Below are 22,255 nucleotides of genomic sequence, written 5' to 3'. Positions count from 1 at the left end.
CCCCTACATATCACTCACTTCAAATGTTTAAATAATATTAACCAACAAAACACACATAATCTTAAAACATCTGTAAAATAAAATCCTAAAATCATATAGCATTATAATTTTTAATTTATTATGAATTATCACTTTCCATTTAGTTTTATAATCATGGGTGAACATATTTTAGCCCAAAAGTTAGCTGAGTATCTGTTCCTTTGCATATCCCATAGCACTTTGGAAATGAAAGATAAGTATTGAAGAAATACTTCGTGAATGAAGGAATGAGAAAAAAGTATTGGTAATCATATATTCATGTTAACTTCCACTATTCCTTAATATGTCTGGCATACTGTTTTAAATTCCGTTGTTCATTTAACATTTCAGTGCTTCAGGAAGATCTGACAGATACTGCTTAATAGTCTGTCTCTATGAACTGAAAATGTAATTTTTAAGAGCATATAACGAAGTCTTCTAATTGAGATTTATGGGCCCTGTGAGTATCGGATAAAAGTTGCCTTGAATATAGAGTACGTCTTTTAAAAGAGGGATATAATTAGTATAATTTTATAAATCACTTTTGAATGACACAGAACCTCTTTCAAGATAGCTCTAAAACACTCAAATAAAGAAGTGGGAGATATTTAGAAGACATACCAAAACCCTTACATGATAGTTGGTGGAGGAGAGCCTGTCACTTGACAATCTAGCTCCAGTAAGTTATTAACCATCACAATGAAGTAAGACATTTCGTCTCCTCCTTCTATAGCTGGTGGCACTAGAAAACAGCAAGGATGTAACATACAAAGAAATGTTTACAAGAAAAAATATAGCATCACTTTAAGCAATACTAAGTTGCACTTAGAAGGCTGGTAAGTATCATAGTCATTTGGTACATGAAGGAGACTTCAGAAATGTATTGTAAAATACCTTTTACAATACACATTTGCCACAATCAATAAATATACTTTCGAAACACTGTGAATTTTTCTCAGTTAATCTAGCACTATGGGGCTGATGATGCCATCAAAACATAAAGTTGATTCATATTTTATGTTGCTTATTTTCATAAGAATAAGATAAGGGAACCTCAAAAATTGGGCCTGCATTGAAAGCCTTCAATTTATAAAGAAATAGAGATGTAAGGTTACAAGATGACTTTCCAAGTGCCACAGACTAAGTTTCCTATTGTTTAACACAGTGCTCATGACAAGAGACCATGCTGTCACTCACTACAATCAGATATTGTCACAAATGTAAAAAGGCATCTACCTACTTACAAAGTGTACCTATCAGGGCAAGTGGAAGATTTATGTGGGTTTTTAGATCTTGGGACTCTGGTGATCAATTCACCACTCAGTAATGTGTAGTCCAGAGTTGAACAGATCACTAAACCTTCTCTAAGATTGTTTTATTATTCCATGAACACAAAAGCATTTAATAAACTAGTCAGGTTTTGCTATGAATATGAGAATACAGGTGGCAGCATCCTCATTTACCTAGGACGTCAACTTCGTATTTGATTTCCTTTTCTCCTGCCACACTGGTAGCCACACATATATACTGTCCCCTATCGACTTCTAGGGCACCCATGATTTCCAGTTTCTTCCCACCAGCTTCTATGCGGATGTTGTTACTCGCTTTCACAGGTACACCGTCTTTCAACCAGGTGAGAACTGGAGGAGGGTTGCCAGCAGCTTTACATTCCAGTGTCAACGAATGAGCAATAACCACTTGCTTATTGAGAGGCGCAGCCAAGTCACCTTCAATCATTGGAGGAACTACGTAGAAAAGAGTAATATTTTAGGCAATTCTTTAAAATCCTCATGAAATAAAGGGGATTCTTTTCATTTTTAACTCACGTAGTTTGACTACAGAAACTACCTATATGTCCATCTCCCCCTAAGCTACTGAGGAAAGAATTTCTTGGTTCAGCTTATCTGCAATTAGTCTAAATACTGTCGGATACGCTATACTGTGTCTGGCTTAAAAAGGACAAATTGGAGAGAATGAGCTTAGTGCTAAGAACTACTTTACCTTCTCCGTAAAAATCAAATGGTCTAGATTCCCTAGTGCCATAGGCAGATGGTTGACTGAATGAATGGGCCACTTCTTGCTAACCTTAGCTTTTTAAAATATTTTTCCAAATCATGAGACAAATTCTTCTAATTCCAATGTATGCATATCGAAGACAACCCAACCCAACAGGGATTTATTAGTGAACAAATTGCACGTTGCCATATTAGAAAGCATAGGCAGAAAAGTACATAATTAAAACATATATTTTTTTCCTTACCATAGACATCCACATGGAAAGATTTTTCAGCAGTCCCAGCAACATTGGTTACTTGACACTTATATGTTGCTGAATCAGAGACCTGTGCTCGAGGGATATGAAGAAATTGTCCTTTATCAATATAAAGTGCTTGTGAGCTGGATATGATTGGTTGGCCGTCTTTATACCAAGTAATAGCAGGCATTGGAAGTCCCCGTGTTTCACATTCCAGTTTAATTATGCTGTTGATCAGTGCTGATATTTCTGTGGTGACATTCCCTCCTTTAATACTAGGTGGAACTACAAAGGATTTCAGAACAGAAACAAGTCTTCTAAGTTTTAGCATCTGCATCAAAGTCTCAAACGCTATAGATATTTAAATAATGCATTAAAGTAAATATGAATTAAAGACAATTAGGAAGTCTGTGATTTACCTATTGATAATTAGTTGCCTGTTTTGTCAAAACAATCTTCATCACTGTCCTTTTGGGTTTCAGATTTCAGTAAAAGCAGAAAGTCAGTTTTCATTTCAGGGGTTCATTTAAGCCCAATAGATCATATTACAGTAACTAAGAAAGTCGTGTTTAACAAACAAAGCAAAACAAAATAAATCCCACTTAAAGTAAATACAGTAAGTTTGAAATGAGGCCAAGGGAGCAAAAATGTCAGATGAGGTACAACTGCATGCCCTTTCCCCAGGAAATACAAAAGGCCTAAGTGCTTTCAGATCCAGCTACTGGTAATAGCTGTGGAGTCTTTAACTTTTGCTTCTTCTTTTTTTTTTTTTTTGGAACCGCCACAGAGAGTTCATTCACTCAATTATACTCATCTAATTGGCTACATGTGTATCTTTCATAATTCAGTAACCACATGTCTGGCCTCTCACACCACATGAGGACTCTGCTGCTGGAAAAACAACACCACTGACTCAAGCTCTGCTACATACTCTGAACACGATCATTCCAGGATTGTGCTATCACTGCAATAACTTAAAATAAATTAAATGGCATGTGCCTGAATTTGAGTGCTTTAATTTTTTAAAATAAACTTTTATTTTAGAAGAGAATGTTTTTCTTATGTTTGGACTAGGGTTATGGGTTTTGGAAGCACGATCACGGAGTACCATTCTCATCAGTCATATCAAGGGTACACACTATCAACACAGCTTATCACTGATGATGTTGACCTTGACCACCTGGTTGAGGTAGATTTTGCTAGGTTCCTCCACTGTAAAGTTACTCTCTTTTGCCCTTTTGAAAAGAATCACTCTTCCCAGCCCATATATATGAGGGGGAGAGCTATTCTACTTCCTTGAGAGGGGAATACCTACATAATTTATCATCTGGAATTCTTCTGTATGAGAGATTAGTCTCTCTTCCCCAATTTATTTCTTTATATCAATATGCACTCATGGAGATTCATTTTATACTTTGGGTATAATCCAATACTACATTATTTATTTTATTGTTCAAATTGTTCCAGTTATGGCCTTTGGGAGCTATTCCAACCGGCCCTATGTCCCTTTGACATACTCACATCATATTATTTTAGTATTTTCTTATTTTCTGGCCCTACTACATGCTCCAGGCTCATCTTTATACTCTCTGCCCCAGCCTTAGAATTAACTATTTCTTCTAGAAGCTCTGGTTCTTTTTAGTGGAAAAGAATATTAGAAAACAGTATCTAGATCTGAGTGGAATTCCTTAATGTTTTCTGATAATTGTTCTTAGAACTAGTTCACAGTGACAAACATTGATATACATATTTTTTTTCCTCACACATAAATGAAGGCAAGATCTACTATACAGGCATACTTCCTTTTACTGTGCTTTGCCGACACTGTATTTTTCACAAACTGAAGGTCTGTGGCAGGTCTGCACTGAGCAAGTCTATTGGCACTATTTTCCAACAGCATTGGCTCACCTCCTGTCTTTGTCACATTTTGGTATTTCTATCAATATTTCAAACTTTTTCATTATTATTATATTTGTTGTGGAGATCTATGATCAGAGATTTTATTTTATTTTTTTTAGTGATCATGATGGATTCTTTAATAAAAATATATCTTTTTTTAACATCTTTATTGGAGTATAATTGCTGTACAATAGTGTGTTAGTTTCTGCTTTATAATAAAGGAAACCAGCTATACATATACATATATCCCCATATCTCTTCCCTCTTATGTCTCCCTCCCTCCCACCCTCCCTATCCCACCCCTCTAGGTGGTCACAAAGCACCGAGCTGATCTCCCTGTGCTATGCAGCTGCTTCCCACTAGCTATCTATTTTACATTTGATAGTGTATATATGTCCATGCCACTCTCTCACTTTGTCTCAGCTTACCCTTTCCCCTGCCCGTGTCCTCAAGTCCATTCTCTGGGAGGTCTGTGTCTTTATTCCCATCTTGCCCCTAGGTTCTTCATCACCTTTTTTTTTTTTTCAGATTCCATATATATGTGTTAGCATACAGTATTTGTTTTTCTCTTTCTGACTTACTTCACTCTGTATGACAGACTCTAGGTCCATCCACCTCACTGCAAATAACTCAATTTTGTTTCTTTTTATGGCTGAGTAATATTCCATTGTATATATGTGCCACATCCTATGTATCCATTCATCTGTTGATGGGCACTTAGGTTGCTTCCATGTTCTGGCTATTGTAAATAGAGCTGCAATGAACACTGTGGTACATGACTCTTTTTGAATTATGGTTTTCTCAGGGTATATGCCCAGTAGTGAGATTGCTGGGTCGTATGGTAGTTCTATTTTTAGTATTTTAAGGAACCTCCATACTGTTCTCCATAGTGGCTGTATCAATTTACATTCCCACCAACAGTGCAAGAGGGTTCTCTTTTCTCCACACCCTCTCCAGCATTCACTGTTTGTAGATTTTTTTGATGATGGCCATTCTGACTGGTGTGAGATGATATCTCACTGTAGTTTTGATCTGCATTTCTCTAATGATTAATGATGTTGAGCATTCTTTCATGTGTTTGTTGGCAATCTGTATATCTGATCAGAGATTTTAATGTTACTACTATGACTTGCTAAAGGCTCAGATGATGGTTAGTATCTTTTAGCGATAAAGTATTTTTAAATTAAGGTGTGTACTTTTTTTAGACATAATGCTTTTGTACATTTAATAGACTATAGTATAGTGTAAACATAACTTTTATTTGCACTGGGAAACCAAAAAAAATTTGTGTGACTCGCTTTATTGCAATATTTGCTTTATTGTGGTGGTCTGGAACAGAACCTGCAATACCTCAGAGGTATGCCTGTATTGTGAGGTAAATTTGATGGTGGAATAATTTTTCTATAAGGTGGTTTACTATATAAATCAGGGCAGCCAATTATGGCCCACAGGCCAGGCATCAAGATGCTGAACTAAGCACAGTTTTTGCATTTTTAAATGACTGGAAAAAATCAAAATAATGATAATATTTTGTGACATGTAAAAATTATATGAAATTCAAACTTCAGCACCTATTAAGTTTTATTGGAATATGGTCATGCTCATTTGTTTATGTACTGTCTATGGCTACTTTCACTTCTACAATGGTAGAGTTAAACTGTTGCAATAAATACCAAATGTGGTGTTCTCATTGCTTCTCACTGTTGCTCAGCTCACCATAAATTTCAGTGACACAATTATAAGCCAACAGCATTTCAAGTGCCATAAATATCACCATACCGTGATATTTTACTTTACTTTTATTACCAGTGCACACTCCCCATGTCAAAACACACAAAAGAAAGAGAAGTAAGCTTTAAAACGTGCCATTTTTAAAGCACAGTGTGGATTATTTTGTTATTAGGTTCAATGGCAAAGCACTGAGTTTATTTTTTAATAACACTATAGCTGTTTTGAAAAAATACAGTGTACACTAACTCTATTAGCCTAAGCACTCATCACAATATATCCCATTCAAAGAAAAACAACCGATAAATTAATATAAAATGGAATGTCTCATTAGGCAGAATTTCTTCACAAAAAGTCAAAATGAGGCTACCATCTAAGTTTCTGAGTGGCTCATTTGTTAGCCAAGGAAGGAGAGCCATTTACCAACAGTGATTTAATTAAATCAAGAATGATTGCATTAGCAAACAATTATGCCTAAACTAATCAATTTGTTTAAGATGATCAGCCTTTCCATAAGAAAAACTGCTTGAAGAGTTGAGAAAACTGACAATATCAATAGTCTTTTTTTTTTTTAAAGGCAACTTTTCTGAACAGTATTCTTGGCTCTTGACAAATCGACATGTTACTGATACTGCTTAGCTGTCTTTTATTTGAGGAGTCAATGCCACGGTGAAGAAACTGAAGAATTAGTCTCTAAGAATAGTCTGCATGGAACAACTACAGACAAAAATATTTTCAAAGAAGTTGAAAAAGCACTAATTTATTACAACCTGAAGTGGAATCTGCTAAGATGTGCTACAACTGATGGTGATAAAAATACGTGTGGGGCAGAAAAAGGTTTAGAGAAATTTACAAATTTTACATTTTAAATTTATTAAAATGTAAAATTCTAAAAGTCTATCGTTATTCCTTGTACTATTCATCAGCACTTGTGTAAAATATTCATGTGTTATCGAAAGAGAACTGTCCATGGGGTATTTTACTTGCTCTTATGGACTTAAATATCATCAGTTCCATGAATTTTTGTCAGAAGTAGAAGGTGAATATAATGACTTGTTCTACCTTATAGCAGCTTAATGTCTTAATTGTGGTAAAGTTACATTTTAATTTTTGGAGCTTAGGACTGAGACTGAATTTTTTCTGAATGAGAATTGTCCTCAAACACTATTATTGAGTACTGAATGATTTTGGAATTTAGTTTTGCCATAAACTTGACAATGTTTCTTAATAAGTTCAACCTAAACTTACCAGATAAAACCAGCACTTGAATGCAAAATATATACTGTTAGTACTCATTCTGTTGTTTGAATCACAAGTAATGTCAAGCTCCTCTACACATTTTCCATGCTGTCAAACAAAACTCAGATCTCGATTCCCCTACAAATTTGCAGTGAATATATTTTGAGCTCAACTTTCCGTTTCAACAATGTTTGTCAAACTTTGATGCAAATGCAAATGAAATTTCCACATTTTAAGTTCTTTTACCTCTGAAAACGAGGGCCTTCCAACTAACCTTCAATTGGAATTGATTAATTGGGAGTAGAATGGCAGGCCAAAAGTCAAATATCAAGAGAATATAACAGAATTCTGCAAATGCCTTTCAAGTAATAAATATGATCAATTAAAATCTTATGTTTGTGAAATGATATTAGTATTTGACAGTATCTACAGTATCTGAATGAAAAGACATTTTCAAAAATGAAATACATAAAATCTCATTACATACCAGTATTAACAGATGAACATCTGCATTTAATTTTGGTGACAGGAATCATTAACTTTGAACTCTAATTAAGTAAAATGTTATCACTCCAAAAGAAACCCATTCTCATTAGTAGACTTGTATTACAACAAATTTTACAATTTTTAAAATTACCAGAAAAATAGAATATCATGAATAAACAATTGGTAGACATTTCTTTCTATTTTGTTATTAAGTACCTACATAATGTCCTTGATTTTGCCTCACAGTCTGCAAAGCCTAAAATATTTACCAACTTGCCCTTTATAAAAAATGTTTGTCAAGTCCTGCTATAGATAATTAATTAATTTCAATTCAAGCCACCATTTTGAAATCTTTAGAACGAACATTTTACTCAGACTTTAAATTTTTTTTTTTTTTTTTTTGCAGTACGTGGGCCTCTCACTGTTGTGGCCTCTCCCGTTGCAGAGCACAGGCTCCAGACGCGCAGGCTCAGCGGCCATAGCTCACGGGCCTAGCTGCTCTGCGGCATGTGGGATCTTCCCGGACCGGGGCATGAACCCGTGGTCCCCTGCATCGGCAGGCGGACTCTCAACCACTGCGCCACCAGGGAAGCCCTCAGACTTTAAATTTTAATTTTGATTTGAGCCTACTGATGGAATCTGGAAACATACATCAAATTTTTAGCTGAAATTGTCTAAATAAACTGGCTAGCCTAATTAGTTGGATGATACATTAATGAAGTCAAAAACAGATGGGAATTCTACCTAATGCACTGTGGTAACCTAAATGGGAGGGAAGTCCAGAAGGGAGGGGATATCTGTATATGTATGGCTGATTCATTTTGTTGTGCAGTGGAGGCTAACACAACATTGTAAAACAACCATACTCCAATAAAAACTAATAAAAATAAACAAATTAAATTAAATTAAAAAAATGAAGTCAAGAACATAGGTTCAAACAACCCCTTACCCTCCATGAATGCTTTACAAAGGAATATCACTTGTATTGAAAAGAGTTCATTTTAAAAGTTTGTATTTATGAAATTGAGGGAAAAATTACTCAAAGAACATTTCCAGCTGAAAGCAGAACAATAAACCATCTACTGTTTAAATCTTCCAGATAAATATTTCTTCCTGTTTCAATTTAATTCATGTATACTTTTATGAGACCTGTACTTCTGTTTGAGGAAGGGTGTTACAGGTAAATGTTATGAACCCACTGCACATTAAAATGTACCATGTATATACACTCAAAGACTTTTACACCATTTGGGGAAACTCTCAGACCTCTGAAACTTATGCACGGACTGCAGGTTAAAAATCTTTGCTTCAGAACTACTGGCTATGAATCTGCAGTCTCCCCATAGGTTATTAAAAGCTCTTTATTTCCTTTTTTTTCACATTCATTCCCCACCCCCCATTTCCCCTCCATCTCTTTTATTTTTCATCATATTTTGTCTCCATTTCTTCCCTAATTCAGGCACAATGTGCATTTCTGCCTTTCAGATGCATCGGACCCACCTGCTTTTTCCTCATGTTAGTATGTAAATAAAGAAAATGAATGAATAAACTGCATTATGAACCACATTCTCAACCTGAAATCTATATAAATATTTCTCACAGTTAGCCCAAGTATGGCATCTGTTTCATTTATTCTTAGGAATAAAAGCATTTTCACAAGCGAAACAAAATAAGCTTAAGATTACCCACTCAGAGGTGCAGACAAGCTTGCTAGAGAGGAAGTGGCATTATTTCCTGAATTACTGAATACTTAAAACTTCAGAGTGTTACAGTGCCTTTCATCTCAGACAATCTAAGAAGGTTTAGTCATTACAAAGCCCTCTCTTCTCAGTGCCTTAGGGCATCATACCAAATGAACAAGAAAATCTGAAATGAAAGAACTCAACTCCTATGGAAATAGGAGTCTTATTGAATCACCAAAACGTATTCATCACATTCTTTGGCAACAATACAACAATGTAGAGAAAACTATTCAACAGCTTAGGGGAAATATTGCACCTATTGTTCAAAAGGTTGGTTCTGGTAGGACGCCAATGGTAGCAATACCACTTTTGTTTAACTTGGATGCCTGTACAGCTAATCTTTCAGTAACATTACTGTTTTTTGGAATACATGTCTGTTCACGACTGATTTCTTCCACAGGCTTCTATTTGTAGAAAGAAATGATTTAAAAGCCTGCATTAAATAAAATTTCTTTGATTCAAGAAAGCTATTTGAACTTTATATAAAGACAACTAACATTAAAAAAGGGAAATTTACAATTCAGTGAAGTTATATAGAAATCAAGCCAGATTCTACATATATTTCAAGTTGTAAGACAATACAATCACTAAGTAGATAATAATAAATGAATAATATTCATTGAACTTTTACTGTAAGCTGGGAAATATAAAGTATCTAGCAATTGATCCTCACAATAATATTATTAAGTAGGTACTATTACTATCCCCATTTTATAGATGAGACCGAAGCTCAGAGGGGTCAATTTGTCCAAAGTTGCAAAGTTAGTAAGTGGCAGAAGCTGGGTCTGAACCCAAGTCCTCTTACCTCAGAAGCCCAAGTTCCTTTTGTTTTTTTTAATTTTTATTGGGGTATAGTTGATTTACAATGTTGTGTTAGTTTCAGGTGTACAGCAAAGTGAATCTGTTATACATATACATATATCCACTCTTTCTGTTTTGTTTTGTTTTTTTTTTAGATTCTTTTCCCATATAGGCCATTACAGAGTACTGAGTAGAGTTCCCTGTGCTATACAGCGGGGTCTCATTAGTTATCTATTTTATACATAGTAGCGTGTATGTGTCAGTCCCGGTCTCCCAATTTATCCTCCCGCCACCTCCCCACCTAACCTCTGGTAACCATAAGTTTGTTTTCTACATCCATGACTCAAACCATCACCGTCCAACAGAATTATAATTAAGACCACATATATAATTTAAAATTTTCTAGTAGCCACATTAAAAAGTAGGAAAATAATACATTTTACTTAGTCCAATATATCTAAAATATCCTCATTTCAGATGTAATCAACGTAAAATTATTACTTAGGTATCTTACATTATATTTCTATATTAAGTCTTTGATATCTGGTGTGTATTTTATACTTACAGCTTGTCTCAATTTGGACTAGCCACATTTCCAATGCTCAACAGTCATGTGTGGCTGGTGCCTACCATACTGAACAGTATATCACTAGACAATTCATTCACTGAGCAAGTATTTCTTGAGAGCTACTGTGTATCAGACATTAAAGTGGAGAACATGCAAAACAAGGCCCTGCTTTTATGAAGTTTAGCTTCCTTTGAGAGAAATAGCAAATAAGTAAATAAACCCATAAGTAAGCAACTAAACTATCAGACAGTGATCCGTGCTATAAAGAAAACTAGGACAACGTAATAGAGAGTGATGACGTGATTGGTTTGGTTTGGGAAGATCCTACAAGGAAGTGACATTCCTGAGGTATCTAAACTTTCCTTGAGTGTCAAACGCTACACAAAGCAGAAGATAGTGCAGGAAGTAGAGCCACAATAAGCATGACTGGCCTAATGAGTCCTATTCCTTTCTATCATGCAATTCTTTGTGCCTGCAACATAATGTTCAAGTGCCTTCCTATGGCTCCTGGCATAAAAAATAAATGACTTTGGCAGTCACCTTCCTCAGGGGATATTGAGAATTTTAGTGAAATGAGGGCTACATACCTCTGATGGGGACTTAACTGAGAGAAAATAGCAGCACAGCCTAAAACATTTAAAATATTACCATGTGGTCTGAATAAAGGCCAAGATGCAATGAAAATAGAATAATTGAGTTGTTCTCATACCATCATCTTCATTGTATTTCATGCATCTCTACTCTTTTTAGAGCTTTTTAAAAACCCCTTTAGGGATACAGACATTTGATTTATGTTATACTAACAAATCAGGGCATACTTGACCTCTTAAGTGAGGTCATATGAAAATCACTAGACCCCTTGAAGAAATCCATACTTAATGATAAAATACATTAAAATTGGATGCAATGTTCTAGCCTAAAACACATGAAAATAGGCTTTTTCTTTTAAAGTAAGTAGCATTCCAAATTACTTGTATTGAATCAAAGAGCAGTTAACAGTAGAGCGAACCCTGATTTTCATGTATAATGAGAACTGATAATAACAGTAAAAAGCATAAGAACGTCACACTTACTATAGATAGTCAGTTTTATATCCTTGGCTTGTTTGCCAGCTGCATTAGACACAGTACACTGGTAGCGTCCCTTGTCACTTCTTCGTGCATTCTTTAAATGTAAAATTTGTCCTTTGTCTAGAAGTTCAATATTAGAGTCTCCCAAAAATAAAGGCCTAGAAAAAGTAAAATTTTATTCCATGGGCCCATTTTTGTTATCCTAAATGTTTTCTCTTTTATTAATCACAACAAAAATCATTAAATCATATGACTTTAAAAATAAGAATCAAAGTTGAGTTTTTTAGTATGAATCTAAAAAAAATACAATGATATGATTAAGTACTTCTGTTCAGAAGAACAGAATTATTAAACCACTTTACTAATGAAAGTAGATAATTATCACTCTGAGACAAAACTTCACTTAAACTTAAATTAAATGAATAATATTAAATTATTAAATTGAACTTCATTTCAAACTTAAATTGTTGAATAATATTAATACAAAACTTTATTTCTTTCATTCATCCCCCCACTTTTTTTTATTGGTTTACAAAGCCAAAATTTCTACCATCATTCAGAAAAGAAAAACTAAGTGTACAGGAGCTTCAAGCTAAGCAATATTATTTGTAAACTAATATTATAACACCTGGAAAAATATTTACAATAGAATGAATGGTTATTACTTACTAAAGACAATGATCATGCCAATTTTCCTAAAAAGTAGATATTGTAATAAATATAAATGCTTTCATAATCATAAATACTGAAAGATATTTACCCCAAAGGCAGCTCATATATATATATTTGTCAAGGAAGACTTCTACTATACGGAGTCATTTACTAACTATTATAAAATGCTTACTTTATGTTTGGCAGCAGCTTTATTTAATACTTAAAACATCATGGTAATTAAAGTCTATGATATCCTAAGAGTCATGCCTTTAAAATCCATTGATCTTCTTTCAGGAAAACCCATAGCCAGTTTTTAAAAAGCTGCAGTGAACTAGCCCCATGATAAATAGATGCACTGCTATATTAATAAGCCACCAATCAGACTACAAGGTTAAATGGAAACACATTTAATTTTCTGTGGTAGCATCCCATACTGTTCCTTGGTATGACTCTTTTAAGTTCTCTAAAGCTAAGAGAATAAAGTACCTTATTTTAATGCATTTTAACTGTTTAAAGAAGTGGAATACTTGATAATGCTACTCAAATTGAATTAACTTTAAAACTTTCACTGATTGTTAATTATGCAAGTAACACAAAAATTGAAACAAAGAAAAAAACATTATAATAAGAAAAGGTCTCCTTGTTTTATTATCCCTAATGTGAGTCTTTTCTCTAGACTTCTTACAATTGTCAGTTTAGTTTGTGTTCTTCCACATGCTTTTCTAAACATTTTTCACCCATAAATGTATTGCTAGAGGAATCTAAAGTTGTTACACATAAATGGTATTGTATTATTGTTCTACTTTTCACTTGACAATAGCTATGGAGATAGTTTTGGTACATATAGCCTGATCTTACTCTTTTGAATTGCTATCCAGTGTTTCATAATAAGACAATGCCATACGTCATCTATCCTCTCTCCCAATGTCAAGCTTTAAGCAGTTTTCACTTTTCTGCTTTCACAGTGTTTCAGGGAGTATTCAGGGAGTCAAGCCTTCCTGCAGAACAGATGACCAGCTTCCCTGTCCTAGACACCAGAAGTGTCATTGCTACATTATAGCATATGAGTATTTAAATTTTAATAGATATCAACAAATTGCCTTTCAGAGTACTAATTTACATTGTCCCATCAGAGTCTTATATCCTGATTTCCCATACTCTAAGCCAACACTTGATATTTTTCGAACCTCTACTTTTTCTTGCCAAACTAACCTATGAAAAACAAAATCATATTATTTTGCTTACCTTCTCCAAATTATTGAAGGTAAGCATGTTTTAATATATTTATTGATTAACTATATAACTTCTCAATTGCCTGTTTATACCCTCCACACATTTTTCTATGTTGTTTGCCTTTCTTATTGACATATAAAAAGTTTTTACACAATCCTTTATTTTATACACTGAAAACCTTTACTCTTTGCTATTTAGGTCTTAGACAGCTGCTTTCAGAAATTATAATAATACACAAGGGCCAAGAGAAACATCTAATTGCTCTTTTGTGGTTGTTCCTTTTTGACCATATATTAAACTAGCTTAAGCATGCATCTTGCTGTCATAAGCAAGTTTTCCTTTTTAATAATTCAAACAATTCCATGTAAAGACAAGATTATCTCTGTACTTGGATCTTGCATTTTTCATTCTTAGCCCTTAGTGTATATTTAGTGTATAATAAATGTGAGTTCCTCTGTGTCTCTAAAATAAATTCCCAGCATTTATGAAGTCCTACAATTCATAAATTCATAAATTTGAGACCATTTTTGAACAATATTGTTTTCCCTTCATGTTCATTTAATAATATTCTATGTGGTAAGATAACTAAGAGGGGGAAAATCCACATCTATTCCCGAACAATTGGATCCTTGTAACAAATACAGAAGAGGTACTCACTTGCCATCTTTGAACCAGTGAATAATGGGAAAGGGAGTGCCTTTGACCTGGCATTCAAGGGTGGTATCCTGGTTGAGGACAACTGAGACTTCACTTGGGGAGCTGGTACCTATTATGGTGGGTGGGACTTGAACAAAGACATTTTATCATGAAAATCTATGACTTAGCAAAAAGAGTGGGGAGTGAGAGAAGATAATGATTTCTATAATATTTCAACAAGATCTTAATGTTAAAAGTAAAATACCATAAAATAATCCCTTTCATATCACATCTGCAGACCCAAATGTCAAATTTAAACATAGGAACACGTTCATGAAAGATTTGATAGCAAGACAATTACTTGGAAGAATTATAGTAGTAAAGAACTCATTTTGAGGAGTATTAAATCAATGTACAAAAGGAGTTTAGAATATAAATGAGCAGTCAAGCTCATATAATGAAATTTACTACTGCTATACGTTTTAGATAATGAATGACATAGTCAATGACAATCTTATAATGTTTAAACTCTATCATAGTGCTGTTTGACATATATTACCCTTGTCTCTTTTAAAGGGCTCCTATGCTAAAATTGTAAATGAGATATAATGTGAAAAGATTGTACTAGTTTTTATTCTCGGAATTATAAAGCATATTAAAGAGCTCCCATAAACTTCCCTGGTCTTTGAATCCTCCCCCTTTATATCACACTACGGTGCTTGATCTTAATCTTCAGAGCAATGATCAGCCATTAAAAGGGTTTCAATAAGGGAGGGCTGTGATCAAATTTGTTTTAAGACCACACGGGCTTCTGAATGAAGATCGGATTCCAGTGGCAAATACTGGATGAAGGGGAGTAGTTAGGAGGCTATTACATTAATTCAGCTTATAAATTATAATTAACATGGAATTAAGAAGCAGATTTAACAGGACGTAGACAGATTTACAGAGTCAGGGAGAGGGAGGTAGGAAGAATGAGCACCAGGTTGTGTCAGAAGCAAGTGGATGGATGGAGGTGCTAGTCACTATGATGGGGGTCACTGAAGGCGACCAGAACAGGCATTTACTGAGACCTTTCAGTTTTCTATGCCACTGAGATATTCAAGCCAAGATATTGTAGAGGAGAGCAGATAATATCACCTGAGAGCTCAGGGAAGAAGTCTGAGTTGGAGATAAAAATGTGGGAGTCATCAGTGCACAGACAGCAGTCAAAGTCATGAGAGTAAATGAGTGCCAAGAGAAATAATGCCAATGAGACTAATGATAGAAAAGATCACTTTGTTTTTATAACCTATACTTAAATACAATAATGGTAATTTTAGCAGAGGAAATTCAAAGTACCTCAGGCTTTGAGAAGACTTATGAGAGAGAGAACTTTTATGTTTTAGCAGTTTACGAATGGTAATTCTAATGCAGCATCATTCCCAGACCTCACTTCCACTCCAGACTTACAAATCATATGCCCTTTCGATGAGCAAAACATTGAAAAGGAAGGAAGTCATTTTATCACAAAGTAAATTTTAATAAGCAAATATAATCTCACAAACTAAACTTATAGAAATTTTATGATTATGATTAAAACATTTTAAATGTTTTAAATCCCAATTTATTACAGCTGCTACCCATTCTCAGCATTCTCCCCACTTAATTAGAATCAGGGCTGAGATTGTTTAGTTATAGGAATTAATTAGAATGCAGGGGAGGGCGAATTTACTACCTTCCTCAGTTCAAGTACAACCTAGCAGCTTTAGGAGATGTTGGCAACATGAATGAGTTTTATTGCGCATCATCCTGTATAGTTACTTCCCAAAGAATTTCCTGACCACATCATTAGAGAAACTAACAAGAGCAGTAATTTAGTATTTTCTGTACAAGACAGTACCATACTGTACCATACTGTACCATACAGTACCATAGACATCACTATATGATAATAACAAATACCTATACACTTTCTATATCACATGGTTCTGATTAACCAATATTAAAGACAAAAATAATAATAGAATAAAATGAATGATATTTCTCCTATCAATTTATTTTTCACCTCTTTACTCTTTAATACAGTTAATGCTGTCCTATATAAGAAATGCATCTGAATTGCAGTTTTTTAAAAGAATGTTTTCCTTACCTAGCACATCGATGTTAAAATACTTTTGAGAAGTGCCTGCAGTATTAATTGCTTTGCAGGAATATCTTCCTGCATCCTCTGGAGTGGCTTTGAAGAGCTTTAATATCTTCCCATTGCTCACAATCTGAATAGTGCTGCTTTCAGTCACCTTTTAAGGCCAAAAGGGTCAGTGTTATTTCCAATCCTAATAAAAATGCATAATTAAAATTTGAAGTAAAATTTTTATACTATTATTAATAAGAAAGTCACATTTGAATGATTTACTTCAGAGGGAGAGGCAAGGACCTATGCATATTTGGATGTCTCCATTTACCTGGACATCATCTTTATACCACATAATGATGGGAGATGGAGTACCTTCAACTTCACAAATGAGACTGGTCAGCTGGTTGACCAACACGGACACATTTGTTACTTGTTCTTTATCTTTAATTACTGGAGGAACTGCAAAAAGTGAGAAGTTGTAGTTAGCTAGTTTTAAATAAATATTATATACAAAGTTTCTTTCCAAAGGACTTTAGAAAGCAAATTCTGAGATACTTGATAGCTAGAAAGGCTGGTCATACTTAAGACAGCTTTTATTATGAAATGAAGAGTCTTGACCACTATATTTATAAGTAATTCATTGAATTTTTACTTTAATTATTATTTTAGAGTTTTGAATTAAGGATAAATTTAAGGGAGATCCTATTTATTTCACATACCACTCAAAATGCAAACTGCTAGAGTCTCAAGTTATGTGAGACTACTTTGCTGATGAGAATGAATATTGCCCAGTGTTTCTGGAAGCCAATATCCATCAAATTTCAAAATGCACTATCCTTTGACGTGCAAAGTGCCGTATATACATGATTTCATTGAAGCATTACTTAGAATAGTAAACAAATGGTACCAAACCAAATGCTCATCATTACTAGAAGAAAGTTAAGTAAATCTTGGTATGGTGGGATGCTAGGTAGGCATAAATAAGAGTTAGGAATATTGAATAATCCCCAGGATAGAGTGTTTAATGAAATAGGCAAGGTGTGGAGTAATGTATATAATGGTCTACTATAAATGCTTTTTGTATGTAAAAAAAAGAGGATGAAATATATATTCATATTTCTTCATTTTTGCATAAAAATATCTCTGGGAAGATACATCCACACACATATATACCTAACAACTTTCCCTGCCCATAGGGAGGATAAGCAGATGGCTTAGCTCAGGTCCAGGGGACTTTTGACTTTGTATCTTTTTCTACCATTTGAACTTTCAGTGATAAAAAATAAATCAATAAAGGCAGTTAGACCACTACTTTTCTGGTCGATAACACGTCTATTCACATAAATATTAAATAACACTAGACTGAAAGAATAACATATATAAAAGAATCTGAAAATGTCACATATTCAGTTACACGATTTTAGCATTTCTATCTGTATTTACCATGGACTTTGAGGTTATATTTTCTTTCTGTGGTTCCTGCTTCATTGACTGCCACACAAATGTACTCCCCATTGTCATATGGCGTAACAGAAGCAATAACCAACAATGTACCATCTTCTAATATAGAAATACCAGGATCTCTGGCTGTCAGCTCTCTACCATTCCACAACCATTTGATGGTTGGTTTGGGGGTACCTAAATAAGAAATTAAAGCTTTGTGATATTTTACAACAAAATTAGAAGTCACTATTAAATAGCAAATATCCTGAGGAGAAATAAAATTTGTTATGATTATAACATGTACCCTTAGGTACTATGCTTCTTTGAAGATACTGCTCCTGGCATGGGATTTTGACGAGATTATGGTATTTAATGCCTCTAATTCCTGATCAGTGTTAAAAGATGTATGGTTTGTAGTGTAGAATTTGATTAAAGTTGTTTTTATCAAGACATTCAGATGACAGTAAGCAAAGCAAAACATTTTCTTGAGTGAGTTTATGCTGCTAGTGGGGGAAAAAAGCTATATTAATTAAATGGACTAGAAATGGGGAGAGTTTTTGGATGAAAATAAAGGAAGAGCAAAAACAAGATGCTATCAGAGGAATATACATGAAGATTGCTCAGAGTACATAAATGATGTACAGAAATGATGCTTCATAAGTCACATTTTAAACAGGCCTGATAGAGCAGAGATGAGGAACGTCTACTATCCACACATCTTCTGGGGATCCCATTCTGTTAAACAGAGGGCAATAGATTATTTCTTGACTTTTTATACTGAAAAGAAAGCTGAGAAAGCAGTGAGCAGAACTGCTTTCCTCAATTTATTTATGACCAAGAGAGTGAATGGAAGTTACATAACTCATGAATGAAAGTGATAAAAACCATCTTAAAATGCATAATGGAGCCAAAAGGACGTACCTGAAACAGACAAACAGTAAACTCTATAATAAGAATGTATTTATTTAGCAAACTGTGCCAGGTACTATTCTAAGTACTTTCACATTTTACTTAATCTCTATAAAAATCAAAAAAGCACATTCAATAAAATTAATATAATTGTATAAGAAATGGCTAATAATCTTATATTAAAGCATAATAAAAATATTAAAGAATGGTCATATATCTAAGTACAAGAGAATGGCAGGAATACATAGAATGTGTCATTTAGGTTAAACTCAAATTGAGTTAAGGAATTATAAAAATGACTGTGATTGACTATGAACTAATAAAATGACTATACTTATGGGAAAAAACAAAACAAAAATATTCGCCTATTTCATCATCCTCATAGTAAGATGCTGACTGATGAGGAAGAGAAGAGAAAACTGATGGACTGCAGTTGTTCATGTTGTCAAGGAAAAAAGGGGGTTATAATCATTTCCTTACATCTTACTCATTCTTTTATGTGGTTCTCAAACTTCTCAATTAATATTTGTTAAGTTAATAAATGAAAAAGTAAATGAACAAGCAAAAGAAAGAAACTGTGTTCTATTTTATTTCTAAATGGTAGAACAACCATGGTCAAGATGAAATTCATGGCAAATAAAATGAAAAGGCATCTAGCTATTTTAAATGAACTCAAGAATTCTATCCCCGGTGAGAATAGAGTACTAGGAAGAGGTGGTATTTCAAAATGGAAAAGGGAAGTCCAAGCCAGCTTGGGAGTCAGGGATTCAGCGGAGAGTACTGAGCAATAGTGCCACTGGCAGGGCTCCATCAGTAGTAAGCACCCACAGAACTCAGCTGAACGTAAACCTTTCTCAAGGATCCTTCTCCAGGCCTTGCCTCCCTCCCCACTGGCTCCAGGAATAGTTACTGACAATTCTTTAGATATCTGAAAATCTTGTTAAAGTTATCTTTCTTTTAATGCTGTTAAGAGAGGCAAAATCTTGCTACAGTACCAGAGACAGCCTTAAGGACCTTCAACTGCCACTGTCTCCAGGGACAGGAGAGTTAAGAGTTACATGTGGGAGCACTAATGCTACCAGTGGCATGGAGCCCTCCAGGAGGTCACAAAAAGAATACTGCTTGGTCTTTGCCAGAACTGCTACAGACTCATTTGAGTCATTGCAGATGAACGCATATGCGAAAGAAAGGATGTTCTTAACCATCTATTGGGCATCCAGAGTAAGGTGATAGTGACAGTGCCTTTTTCACATCCTCTAGAGGAGAGAGAATAACAATCTCCTGCCAGGAAACATGGTGGGATAGAAAACCCAGAAATTCAGGGAGAGAAGGAGTCTGGACAAGCATCAGAGAGCCAAGTTACAACCCGGCTCCAGAATTACCAGTAGAGGATAAATCTAGAAAGAGGTTTTTAGAAAAGAAGTATCTAGAACAAACAAGGGGATTGCCCTAATTTATACCCCTGACTGAGATAATTTGCAAAGTTTGAATAGCCCTATCTGTCACATTTTAAAGAGAATTCTTGTCAAAAATACAATGAACTACAAGAAGTAACAGGAAAAGCATGAACGACCTGGAAAACATGCTAGATAAGGCAAGTTTGAAAAAACAGAAGGTATTTCCAGTGAAGGAAATAAAACACCTGGGAGGGAAAAATACCTATTCAACCTAGTTGTTATTTGAAAGAGGGATTAGTTTCCATTATGCCCAAATGTTATAACGAGGACTGACAAGTAGAATTTTATGATGTTTGGGGTTCAATATAGAATTCTGGAAGAATACAACATTATGCCAATGCCCATGTGTCCGAGTATTCCACACCTTTTGCAGGACATGGAAATGCAATGCGTTGACTGGCCACTCTTTCTTGGAATGGAGTGTTATACGGAGGCTCTAGATCTTCCAGCGTAGGTGGTTCTGTTAGAAAAAGAAAGGCATTATCACAGGCTTTCCTTGGGCAATATCGAACTCTTCTGAGGCTAAGTATGACACCTGCTTCTCTATTCCTACCTTGGCAATGGTATCCTCTCTGACAGGAGTGCTTTTCCTCCTGATTGGACATGGCTGGTTCCCGCCAGTCAACAAGATTTCACTATAAACATTATCTCCTCAGAGAAGTCCTACACGACAATTCAATCTAAAGTAGCCAACTGCTGGGAGCATCACCCTATTTTAATTTTCTACACAGCACGTCTCACGATCTGTACTTGCTTGCTTTCTGCCTACTTACAGAACCGCTCACGAGAGCAGGTGTTTTACCTTTGTCACTATTTCCTCCTCACTGCCCAGATCATGACAGACGCCTGTCAGGAACTTGATAAACACCTGTTGCTTGAAGGAATAAAGATTCATCTTTTTTTTTTTTTTTTTTTTTTTTTCTGGCCGTGACACGTGGCCTGTAGGTTCTTAGTTCCCTGACCAGAGATCGAACCCATGCCCCCCTGCAGTGGAAGCTTGGAGCCCTAACCACTGGACCGCCAGGGAAGTCCCCAAGGATTAATATTTAAACCCTCAAAATAAGGCCTACATCATTACAGGGAACAGTGGACGTCGATTTCTAGGGATTAATATTGAGTGCAAATTACCAATGTGAGGTAAATCCTACTCCAACCCACTCTGCCCACAATTTCTTCCAAACCAAAAATAGCGGGTGGGGCACTTATCTAGGATTGTTTCCACTGTCTACATCATCCAGGGCAACTCCATTTTCAAAGGTAAACAGTTTTGTAATGTATAGTTTCGTTTCTTTCTGGAATGATTCTCCTTTCAAAGTTAACTAGAGAGTCATAAAAGTTATATAGAAATCTTCTGAAAGTGATCCAAGACCATCCAAGACTATATATTCTGTATAGACTCCAGGGTTTTTCCCCCACTGTACAAATATTTTCCTAGGCCAAAAATCACCTTGGACATGTAGCGTTATCTCCGTCTCATCACTGCCTGCTATGTTAGTAGCGACACATGTATATATGCCAGCATCGGAGAGCACAGCTTGGTCGATGCTGAATGTTCCATCTGGATGACTAATATGCTGCAGTCCATCAACCAAAATGGCGCTTCCACCTGTAAACCAGGTGATTACAGGAAGAGGTGTCCCTTGAGCACTGCATGGAATGTCCACTCTTTGACCAACTTGGACCTTCATAACTGTAGGGCCACGCTGTATCTTTGGAGGCACTGGAAACAGCAACTGAGTATTAATAATCCAAGTTTTAAAAAATTCCTCCTTTTCTCACTTTAAATGAGAGCTCCTTACCAAGAGGCATCCAGGCTCAGGCCACTTAACTAGCTGTGTGATCTAGGGCAATTCAGTGAATTTCCTGAGGGCTGTTTCCTTGATAATCTAGGCAAAATAACCTCTTCAATACCAATACACTGCAAGGGTTATGGGAAATAATGAATATAAAACTCCTCATTCCAAACTCGAGGAAAAGTAAGCATTTAATGATGTCAGATTTC

The 22,255-nt window shown here is 35.1% G+C and overlaps 1 protein-coding gene across 1 annotated transcript in view; it reads right to left on the bottom strand.

The window, feature by feature from the left end:
* Positions 1-22,255, bottom strand: part of HMCN1 (hemicentin 1) — a gene marked incomplete at its 5' end in the record, with an annotated part of 521,222 nt that overhangs the window by 228,011 nt on the left and 270,956 nt on the right. Inside the window, 10 exons of the mRNA XM_082648266.1 lie at positions 652-760; positions 1,482-1,763; positions 2,279-2,557; positions 11,809-11,963; positions 14,350-14,476; positions 16,460-16,607; positions 16,773-16,903; positions 17,888-18,082; positions 20,618-20,713; positions 21,701-21,973. Coding sequence (XP_082504392.1) covers positions 652-760; positions 1,482-1,763; positions 2,279-2,557; positions 11,809-11,963; positions 14,350-14,476; positions 16,460-16,607; positions 16,773-16,903; positions 17,888-18,082; positions 20,618-20,713; positions 21,701-21,973 — 1,795 coding nt within the window. The remainder of the gene's footprint in view (positions 1-651; positions 761-1,481; positions 1,764-2,278; positions 2,558-11,808; positions 11,964-14,349; positions 14,477-16,459; positions 16,608-16,772; positions 16,904-17,887; positions 18,083-20,617; positions 20,714-21,700; positions 21,974-22,255) is intronic.

The sequence above is a fragment of the Grampus griseus genome (genome assembly GCF_964374135.1).
Source record: "Grampus griseus genome assembly, chromosome: 1".
Taxonomy (NCBI): domain Eukaryota; kingdom Metazoa; phylum Chordata; class Mammalia; order Artiodactyla; family Delphinidae; genus Grampus; species Grampus griseus.
This window is presented reverse-complemented; position numbering and strand designations above follow the sequence as displayed.